General features: G+C 37.5%; 1 protein-coding gene across 6 annotated transcripts in view; it reads left to right on the top strand.

Moving 5' to 3' along the window:
• LOC110496190 (uncharacterized) overlaps positions 1-11,774 on the top strand; it is a 30,922-nt gene that overhangs the window by 4,242 nt on the left and 14,906 nt on the right. For 4 of the 6 annotated variants that reach the window (XM_021571940.3, XM_021571939.3, XM_021571938.3 and 1 more), the window contains exon 2: positions 9,624-9,661. In XM_021571940.3, coding sequence (XP_021427615.1) covers positions 9,624-9,661 — 38 coding nt within the window. Of the gene's footprint in view, positions 1-9,623; positions 9,681-11,774 lie in introns of those variants that run through there. The other 2 variants (XM_036952728.2, XM_021571944.3) reach the window with 1 other exon arrangement.

Raw genomic sequence — 11,774 nt, 5'->3', positions numbered from 1 at the left:
AAGTAGCTAAGCCTACTCATAGTACCATTGAGTACAATGAAGAGGTGTTGTGTATTTATATTACTAGAATGTACATTATACAGTGTGAAACTAAACTACTAGTAAATAGACCAACTGGATCATGGAAATGACATGAGTGTGAATATACAGTGCCTTGCGAAAGTATTCGGCCCCCTTGAACTTTGCGACCTTTTGCCACATTTCAGGCTTCAAACATAAAGATATAAAACTGTATTTTTTTGTGAAGAATCAACAACAAGTGGGACACAATCATGAAGTGGAACGACATTTATTGGATATTTTAAACTTTTATAACAAATCAAAAACTGAAAAATTGGGCGTGCAAAATTATTCAGCCCCCTTAAGTTAATACTTTGTAGCGCCACCTTTTGCTGCGATTACAGCTGTAAGTCGCTTGGGGTATGTCTCTATCAGTTTTGCACATCGAGAGACTGACATTTTTTCCCATTCCTCCTTGCAAAACAGCTCGAGCTCAGTGAGGTTGGATGGAGAGCATTTGTGAACAGCAGTTTTCAGTTCTTTCCACAGATTCTCGATTGGATTCAGGTCTGGACTTTGACTTGACCATTCTAACACCTGGATATGTTTATTTTTGAACCATTCCATTGTAGATTTTGCTTTATGTTTTGAATCATTGTCTTGTTGGAAGACAAATCTCCGTCCCAGTCTCAGGTCTTTTGCAGACTCCATAAGGGTTTCTTCCAGAATGGTCCTGTATTTGGCTCCATCCATCTTCCCATCAATTTTAACCATCTTCCCTGTCCCTGCTGAAGAAAAGCAGGCCCAAACCATGATGCTGCCACCATCATGTTTGACAGTGGGGATGGTGTGTTCAGGGTGATGAGCTGTGTTGCTTTTACACCAAACATAACGTTTTGCATTGTTGCCAAAAAGTTCAATTTTGGTTTCATCTGACCAGAGCACCTTCTTCCACATGTTTGGTGTGTCTCCCAGGTGGCTTGTGGCAAACTTTAAACAACACTTTTTATGGATATCTTTAAGAAATGGCTTTCTTCTTGCCACTCTTCCATAAAGGCCAGATTTTTGCAATATACGACTGATTGTTGTCCTATGGACAGAGTCTCCCACCTCAGCTGTAGATCTCTGCAGTTCATCCAGAGTGATCATGGGCCTCTTGGCTGCATCTCTGATCAGTCTTCTCCTTGTATGAGCTGAAAGTTTAGAGGGACGGCCAGGTCTTGGTAGATTTGCAGTGGTCTGATACTCCTTCCATGTCAATGTTATCGCTTGCACAGTGCTCCTTGGGATGTTTAAAGCTTGGGAAATCTTTTTGTATCCAAATCCGGCTTTAAACTTCTTCACAACAGTATCTCGGACCTGCCTGGTGTGTTCCTTGTTCTTCATGATGCTCTCTGCGCTTTTAACGGACCTCTGAGACTATCACAGTGCAGGTGCATTTATACGGAGACTTGATTACACACAGGTGGATTGTATTTATCATCATTAGTCATTTAGGTCAACATTGGATCATTCAGAGATCCTCACTGAACTTCTGGAGAGAGTTTGCTGCACTGAAAGTAAAGGGGCTGAATAATTTTGCACGCCCAATTTTTCAGTTTTTGATTTGTTATAAAAGTTTGAAATATCCAATAAATGTTGTTCCACTTCATGATTGTGTCCCACTTGTTGTTGATTCTTCACAAAAAAATACAGTTTTATATCTTTATGTTTGAAGCCTGAAATGTAGCAAAAGGTCGCAAAGTTCAGGGGGCCGAATACTTTCGCAAGGCACTGTATCAGGAGAGAAGCCAAGGTCTGTTTATGTATATTGAAGGTGTTGATTTTTCAACAAGGCAAGTCAGTTACAGTTTTTCTCAATTGCTATAACACAATTACTGAAACCTTGCTCCATTTCCTGAAAACATTAAACACAAAACCTCATCTTCAAGCACTATTTACATAACCTCTGACTCCTCTTGCAAAATGAAACATTTGCCTCAAAACAGTTTTACCTGTGTTCAAAATCAAACACTGTTCTCTAATCATAAACAAAGTGATCAAAATGATATACACAATCAAGCAGTCAGTAAACAATACACCGAAAAATAGAAAACACATTGTTCAAAACATACAAGTACATTTTTAATCAAAAAAATATTCATATTTTTCCGTCATTGTCCTTTGATGAAGGAAAACATGTTCTATCATAGCAGCTCAAAATTGATCAGAAATTACTACTCTGCTTTGCTCTTTGCAATTTTGTTTTTTGTTCTTCCTCCTCCTTGTACCTCTATTTTTACAGTACTGTACCCTGCATCTCACAAACTTGTCCTTTGTCTCTGTGATACTGTAATTCTTGTTCTTTGTTGATATGAACCTGCAACCAGTCAAAATCTATTGAGCAGTCAGTACTGTTAATAAATGGAAAGCACAATGTTCAGGGCCATACAATTCATCCATTGTACAGTATACAGCCTACAATGCACTGTACTACAGTATCCATTCTCAGACTTTCTCCTTCCCACCTTCAACAACCTGTTTGCTCTCTGAACTGGCTTATATTGGTTGTGTCGCATCATTTGAAACAGGTTAAATCCATTTTGAGTGGTTGTGTTCAATCAATGACATATGTTCTCTATTTGTATTTGATTGTTGCCACTTGTGTTTACCAGTATGGATGACATGTGCATTAGAGTGCAGAATGTGTTTTGAGAATGAGAATGTGTTTAGAGTTTTGCTGAAAAGTCTAAGTGAGATCTACAAATTGTGTTTTATCATGTGAAATGGTTTAACATGTGCATTAGACTGCATAATTAGCTAAATGAGTCCAGGCAACTGAGAACTTTGTCCAGCCAATAGGTTTTAGCAATTGAGAAAAACTGTAAGTACAAATTCTTATTTACAATTACAGGCTAGGAACAGTGCCTTGTTCAGGGGCAAAACAACAGATTTTTACCTTGTCAGCTTGGGGACTTGATCTAGCAACCTTTTGGTTACTGGCCCAATGCTCTAACCACTAGGCTACCTGCTACCTGGATTTTCTTTTAAACTGAAGCTGTTAATGTTTTTAATTTGTACCTAAGGTGTCTATGTTTCTGTATACTGGAAGTATTTATGTTTCTGTATACTGATGTTTATGTTTCTGTATACTGAACGTTTTTATGTTTCTAAACTGTACTGAACGTATTTATGTTTCTGAAAACTGATGTTTATGTTTCTGTATACTGAAAGTATTTATGTTTCTGTATACTGAAAGTTTTATGTTTCTAAACTGTACTGAAAGTATTTATGTTTCTGTATACTGAAAGTATTTATGTTTCTGTATACTGAAAGGGTTTATGTTTCTGTATACTGAAAGTATTTATGTTTCTGTATACTGAAAGTGTTTATGTTTCTGTATACTGAAAGTATTTATGTTTCTGTATACTGATGTTTATGTTTCTGTATACTGAAAGTATTTATGTTTCTGTATACTGATGTTTATGTTTCTGTATACTGAAAGTATTTATGTTTCTGTATACTGATGTTTATGTTTCTGTATACTGAAAGTATTATGTTTCTGTATACTGAAAGTGTTTATGTTTCTGTATACTGAAAGTGTGTATGTTTCTGTATACTGATGTTTATGTTTCTGTATACTGAAAGTGTTTATGTTTCTGTATACTGATGTTTATGTTTCTGTATACTGAAAGTGTTTATGTTTCTGTATACTGATGTTTATGTTTCTGTATACTGAAAGTGTTTATGTTTCTGTATACTGAAAGTATTTATGTTTCTGTATACTGATGTTTATGTTTCTGTATACTGAAAGTGTTTATGTTTCTGTATACTGAAAGTGTTTATGTTTCTGTATACTGAAAGTATTTATGTTTCTGTATACTGATGTTTATGTTTCTGTATACTGAAAGTGTTTATGTTTCTGTAACTGAAAGTGTTTATGTTTCTGTATACTGAAAGTGTGTATGTTTCTGTATACTGAAAGTGTGTAGGTTTCTGTATACTGAAAGTGTTTATGTTTCTGTATACTGAAAGTATTTATGTTTCTGTGTACTGAAAGTATGCATGTTAAAGTATTTATGTATCTGTATCCTGAAAGTATTTATGTTTCTGTATACTGAAAGTATTTATGTATCTGTATACTGAAAGTTTTATGTTTCTAAACTGTACTGAAAGTGTTTATGTTTCTGTATACTGATGTTTATGTTTCTGTATACAGAAAGTGTGTATGTTTCTGTATACTGATGTTTATGTTTCTGTATACTGAAAGTGTTTATGTTTCTGTATACTGAAAGTGTGTATGTTTCTGTATACTGATGTTTATGTTTCTGTATACTGAAAGTGTTTATGTTTCTGTATACTGAAAGTATTTATGTTTCTGCATACTGATGTTTATGTTTCTGTATACTGAAAGTGTTTATGTTTCTGTATACTGAAAGTATTTATGTTTCTGTATACTGATGTTTATGTTTCTGTATACTGAAAGTGTTTATGTTTCTGTATACTGAAAGTGTTTATGTTTCTGTATACTGAAAGTGTGTATGTTTCTGTATACTGAAAGTGTGTAGGTTTCTGTATACTGAAAGTGTTTAGGTTTCTGTATACTGAAAGTGTTTATGTTTCTGTGTACTGAAAGTATTTATGTTTCTGTGTACTGAAAGTATTTATGTTTCTGTATACTGAAAGTATTTATGTTTCTGTATACTGAAAGTGTTTATGTTTCTGTATACTGAAAGTGTGTATGTTTCTGTATACTGAAAGTGTGTAGGTTTCTGTATACTGAAAGTGTTTATGTTTCTGTATACTGAAAGTATTTATGTTTCTGTGTACTGAAAGTATTTATGTTTCTGTATACTGAAAGTATTTATGTTTCTGTATACTGAAAGTGTTTATGTTTCTGTATACTGAAAGTGTGTATGTTTCTGTATACTGAAAGTGTGTAGGTTTCTGTATACTGAAAGTGTTTATGTTTCTGTATACAGAAAGTATTTATGTTTCTGTATACTGAAAGTATGCATGTTAAAGTATTTATGTATCTGTATCCTGAAAGTATTTATGTATCTGTATACTGAAAGTTTTATGTTTCTAAACTGTACTGAAAGTATTTATGTTTCTGTATACTGATGTTTATGTTTCTGTATACTGAAAGTGTGTATGTTTCTGTATACTGAAAGTGTTTAGGTTTCTGTATACTGAAAGTATTTATGTTTCTGTGTACTGAAAGTATTTATGTTTCTGTATACTGAAAGTATTTATGTTTCTGTATACTGAAAGTGTTTATGTTTCTGTATACTGAAAGTGTGTATGTTTCTGTATACTGAAAGTGTGTAGGTTTCTGTATACTGAAAGTGTTTATGTTTCTGTATACTGAAAGTATTTATGTTTCTGTATACTGAAAGTATGCATGTTAAAGTATTTATGTATCTGTATCCTGAAAGTATTTATGTATCTGTATACTGAAAGTCTTTATGTATCTGTATACTGAAAGTTTTATGTTTCTAAACTGTACTGAAAGTATTTATGTTTCTGTATACTGATGTTTATGTTTCTGTATACTGAAAGTGTGTATGTTTCTGTATACTGAAAGTGTTTAGGTTTCTGTATACTGAAAGTGTTTATGTTTCTGTATACTGAAAGTGTTTATGTTTCTGTATACTGAAAGTATTTATGTTAAAGTATTTATGTATCTGTATCCTGAAAGTATTTATGTATCTGTATACTGAAAGTATTTATGTTTCTGTATACTGAAAATATTTATGTTAAAGTATTTATGTTTCTGTATACTGAAAGTATTTATGTTTCTGTATACCGAAAATATTTATGTTAAAGTATTTTTGTTTCTGTATACTGAAAGTATTTATGTTAAAGTATTTATGTTTCTGTATACTGAAAGTATTTATGTTAAAGTATTTATGTTTCTGTATACTGAAGGTGTTTATGTTTCTAATCTGTACTGAAAGTGTTTATGTTTCTAATCTGTACTGAAAGTGTGTGTTGTCGTGGTAATTTCCTGTATTACCAAATAATAAGAGCAAACCACACACAAGTCAGAGTTATATCATAAAGTCCATCTTTAATTATATGAGCTTCACCATAGCCCCTTTTGACTCTCAGATCAATTCAGTGTCTATAAATGAATTCTCTGAGAGTCCTTACAAAACAGTTCTTAGCATCATTTATAGCCAAGACATACCCATCTCAACTCACATGACGAAACACAGATCTTAGGAACATTACAAAGGAAGACTTTAATTGAGAGAGGAGTATCCCATAGGCAGACAGTATTAGCTATAAATTATCGTTCAGTTTGGTCTCTTTAGACGAGATTCTAATCTCGTTCTTGGTACCACTTAGGACCAAAACATTACCTCATCCAATGGCATATATCAATTGTCAATTCTAGATACTCCCATCTCAAATACAATCCCTCCTGGACAAGATCAGAAAAGACAATGAGCCTCTTAGGTCATATACTAAATCAAGATAAGGGCAACCTCAGAGGGGACATACAATAGTTACAGACACATTCCCATAAGAAGACAAGCCTCCATTCTGTCCTCCTCCCCTTCTGATATTATTCATAGCATCACATGGTTTAACAGATACATTGACATATGAAGACAAGCCTGACCTCTCCCCTCTCTGGGCCCCAAGTGACTAAGCCCTAGCAGAGAAGGGATAACTTCAAACTGCCTACAGTATTATCCAAAAGAAGACATCCTAATGACAAATATCTCACATAAGCATTATTATGTAAATAAAACATCTTACTTATGAATGTTACCTAACTAATTCTGATTCTGCTGCCACATTGTTCATGTGATTGGTGAAACTGTTACTTTCTTACATAGGTCTCCTTCAATTTACCCAGAAACAAACACACTACTCAACAGTCTGTTGAAGCATGCTGTAGCTTGTTGTGCACTATTTGACATCACTCATCAGGTTTGTTATTCAGTTATATTGAGTGTCTATGAGATATTGCATTACACAGGAATTGCCCCCCCCCCCCCCCTAATATTGATTTCTTTAAAAGTGCTGACAGACTGACTGATGGATGCTCTGTATTGAGCGGAGTACACTCGCTGTGTCTCACACACACCGCATGGCTGATGACGGGAGTTGACTGACGACTCGCAAGGTTGACGGACATGGGGCCAAGGTGACTGGTCGGTGTAGTTTGCTTGACAGGTGGTCACGGTTGAGCTGCTACTGTACTGGCCTTTAGTGTGGAAGACTGCTAGAGGGCATAGGTGAAGAGGGGAGAGAGAGGGGCTCGGAGAGAGAGGGAAGAGGATGGGAGGAAGGAATTTGGAAGTGAGAGAAGAGTAAAGATGCAATGGAGGAAAGAAGACAGAGAGAAGCATGGGTTGTGCTATAGTTGGGCATCAATGGCTTTGGGTGTTCACTTAATCTCTGAGACATACCATTTGAATTAGTAGCATGTTGTTTTGGTCATTTTATATCCAGTGATTTGTCTGCCATTAATAGCTTGGAATCGTTTTTTTTACCTCGTAGTTACCCACTGGGAACACCCTGTTTGAATCAACTATCTACTACCAAATGAATCATTTTTATGAAATTACATTGAACCAACATGGAATTAGATGCTGCGTTGATTTCTGTGCCCAGTGGGTATGTATTTTGGGTCCCAAAATTAGGTTGACAGTATTTGTGGTATCTCAACAGTTTTTTAAAAATAAAACAATGTAGCGGTGTCCCGCTAGAACGCCCATCGGCACTGGTACTAGAGCTGAGGTGAGTCAGACTTTGCCCTTCACCCTGAATCAGTGTCAAGGCGCACGTCAGCCACTGTGTGTCACCACCAAGACGCCCCACTCGGCCCCAAGCGATCGCAAAAGACAGATGATGATGGTCCCAAACAATTCGAACCACGAGATTTGTCAGGAGATGATCGCGGCAGTGTCTGACAATGCTCCCTTCCCCCGCCTATTGCTTTGACGGCCCTCGCCGGCTTCTGGCTTCCGCTCGGTCGGTCACAGTAGGATAAATGCTCCGCAACGGAACTCGCTCAGTGCAGCGCGAGCGGCAAGCCCCTGCTGTTTCGCCCACTTTGTGAACATAGTCCTACCCTTCCCCCAGCCCACACAATTGGTCGGGAACAAAGCTTCCCCTCCCCCCCACCTTTGTAATTGTACAGTTGTATCATAAGACTCCTGCGACGTTTGAGACCTTACCTCTCCTCTCAAAAGGTTCAATATCTGACTCGGATGTTTTTGTTCAACTACGAATGTGGGAAAGAAAATTCTCTACAACGAGACAAATTCCACAGCAAAGTGGAGGAGGCTTAGTTCTCTATAAGGTCAAGAGGTATGTCTGTCTAGTTTACTCCGAGCTGTTGAAGACCTCTTGACAGGCCAGGGAGACAAGTGTGGGGTTAAGATGAGTGTGTTTGGGCCTGTTTTTTATTTGCATGTTTTACAGATGGATAGATCTTACACGTGAGGTGGTGAGATGTGGCAACAACAACAAAAAATGAAGTCTTATCAACGGTGGACACGATTCACAATTCAGTGTTAAAATAATCTAGGTGAAGATTCTTTTAACACCAACAATAAAACATTCACCACCTTCTCATTCCATTGGTTAAGGGGCAGGCTTGATAACATACTATAAAACTCACTGATCACCATTAAAATATTGGTCTACTGGAACGCCCCATCCTCCTCAAAGTTTTGTCCTTTTTTCTCTCTACCCCATCTCAGTCATTCTTTCTGGTTTTTCTTCGAGACCTACCACCTGTTCCTCACCCTCATTTTCCCTCGGTTATCTTGGAGTTCCATCAGTCTCCGGTGTGTCTGATGGAGGAAAATGGCCTCCAGGTTCCCCCGGGTGTCAACTCAGCTGTAGTTAAAGAAAGGAGAAGTGTTTCAATTCAAATCTTAGAACTCAATTTGACTTTCTTTTATGTTGGATCTTGCTTGTTTAAAGGACACTTTCAAGTGTTTAAAGGGTCCACATTCAGACGGGGCCCTTAGATAGTCACGAGGACGTGTTTCAATTCAGAACTCCCCTTTTGTGATGGATTCTGTTCCTTTATGTGTGTTGCCCTTTTAAATGACACTTTAACTGTTAAAAATATCAAAGTGAGATGTTAGGATATAAAACATTACAGACAAGTGTTTTAAGGATTTTGAATTCAATTAAGGACTTTTTTCAGCTTATTTCTGTGTGGAGAAGAGGGCATGCGATGCAGTGTCAATTTACAGTATGTGCCAATATAATATTACTTTACTGTATTTTCTGTATTTTAGGTATAATAATATAGTATGTCTTACTACTAGTTTAATACTAAGTTAAAACGTAACAGTTTTTCAATGCATGTTTTAGTAGGCTTACTATCAAATTCATCCTAATGACAATGCAGTTATATACCACACAAAGCTGTCATTCGAGACCTTCTTGAACACAATCAGCAGAGGAACCTAAAGATCGTGGCCAATGATGACATGCTCGTTTCCCCGAAATACGCTAACAGCTGGTGCAAATAATCGTACAATGTTAGTGCTTTGTCTGAACGTCAGTGTACATGTTCGAGGGCGCTGTCAGCTCTACTCAGTAAAGGTTGCATGAGGTTGGCTTCATGTTCTTCTTTCAGTTTTTTTCCTTTGTGTCTTTTCCAGCAGCGGACGCTGTTCCTGTACGGAAAGATGGGGAGCAGGTATGGATGACATTTCAATGTACGTTTTATTCCCCTGAAGTGAAATATCATTTGTCTGGATTGTACACCATTCCAGCTCTACCCTCGAGTGCATTTCTTCTTTATGTATAATGGGTCCTTGAGCCAAGATGGCCATTGAGGAAAAGTGTAGTTTCATGTTTTCTTTTCTTTTCTTATATCTAGTAGTGAAACTGAGCGTGTCTCGCTCACACTGCTCCCTATACTGAGAGTGCAATGATATAATGTTGCTCAGAGATGGTTTATATTGAATTTCTCACAAAGGCCACTGGAGCAGGTCTCGAGAGCCCAAACCATTATGTACTGTATATAATCTCCCTCTCCAGGGACATAGCATACGATCCATCTTACTCCTTTACCACTGTTGCTGTTTAGTTTTTCTCTCTTTAACGAGGCTACACGGCTGAATTGCAATACACAATGGGGTCTTTTAAAACAACACAAAGACCCTACACAATGACAACCAACAAGACCGCCACAGATGTTTAAACATGAATAGAGCGTGTAGGCTACATATTCTACTACACTTAATGTGCTCTTTGAATATGTTTTGTGGGACAACCCATCCCCATTTCTGTTAGATGTCTGACAAGCAACAACAACAAAAAATGTTCACCCCATATAGTTCTGGATATGATGGATGGATATGGATTGGCCAGGGGTCACCTATTTTTCAGAAATCTGTCAACACAGCAGTGGCAGCTGAGCTGAGGTAGATGCAGCCAGCAGCCTCATAACACATGCGGTTAGAGAGACAGTATGCACTCCTCTGGACTGACCAGAGCTTGATGGCAACAATAAGACCACCGATGTCTGATTGGCCGATTGAGACAAAAGTGTTTCACCAGGGGAAACCTGTTCGCAGAAATCATTGGGCCTGTTGCTTGGCAGAAGAAGTTCCAAGGACACTGACGCCATGCTGCTCTTGCTCACCCTTCCTGTTAATGCACATTTTAACCATGATAAATAATTTCTAGTGACAAACCCCACACCGCAAGCCCTCATAAATAAAGAGCAAGCACTGACCACGGTCACTTTTTTTGGTGAATAATTCAACATTTAGTGGGATTCTTTTTATCCATCCCAACTAAAGCAGAAATCCTCTGGGCGGCTAGCTTGGACTTCATGGGGCTTGCTTAATCACTGTGACAACATGGGGCTTCCCTCATGCCCCTTTTTATGACGGCGCTAGCAGCCACTTGAGTGCTAGGTAGCTACCGGCCCGGACAAGACCAACGACACAAACATGCAGACTATACTAAACGAGATAAATGTCTTATCTGTGACAAAAGTGTTTTCCACACACATAGCTACGTGTAGCCTACTTAGACACCGGGTTCCCACAATTTCCCACTCTCCCACGCCGAATAGCCTGAAGCTACAGGGCTCTTCTCGCAGGGTCTAATTCCCTATGTTGGAGCATTTTGAACGGTTGGTCGGGATTTTTGACCTGATTAAGCTATCTTTCTGCATGTTTTGTTATTTCTGTATAACAACAAATCAACGAGGAAGTTAGCTCTTTTACAATGAGAGTAAATGGAAAATACTATTTGTTTCCCCCAATTTGGGTGTGTGGTCAAGGGTAATTTCTTCTAATGAAGTGAATATCGAATCAGAGTATTGTAGGAGAATGACCTCACACGGGGCACCATTTTATGTAGGGATTTTACCTCACAAGTGGCACCATTTATGTAATGGATTGCCCTATTTATAAGGATGTATTATGATACTATAAGATATTATTCAATTATGAATAATGAGTTGTATCCTATTATTGCGAGGGAAGCATTACAAACACAAACACTGACATCAATGGCAATAAACAGTACTTTTTCTATTTCGGTTTTCAAAGCCTATGGTCAAGCTGATATGAGAGAATCTATTCACATACAGACAGTGGATTCTCATCTCTATTCTATCCTCAATTGATCAGTATTTCAATCGTCCACATCATCCAAATCTCTCTTGCACTTTTTGTATTCCACCTTCTTTACTCAGATGCTTTCTCTTCCTCCCGCCACCCAAATCTACTACTGGTTTCATCCTGTGTATCTTTTACACACCTTATTTGTCAGTTTTGTTGTTGTTGTTGTTG

The sequence above is a fragment of the Oncorhynchus mykiss genome, chromosome 18, assembly GCF_057628025.1.
Source record: "Oncorhynchus mykiss isolate SJ-2025 chromosome 18, ASM5762802v1, whole genome shotgun sequence".
NCBI classification, from domain to species: domain Eukaryota; kingdom Metazoa; phylum Chordata; class Actinopteri; order Salmoniformes; family Salmonidae; genus Oncorhynchus; species Oncorhynchus mykiss.
Note: the sequence above shows the minus strand (reverse complement) of the source record. Positions and strands in the feature narration are given on the sequence as shown.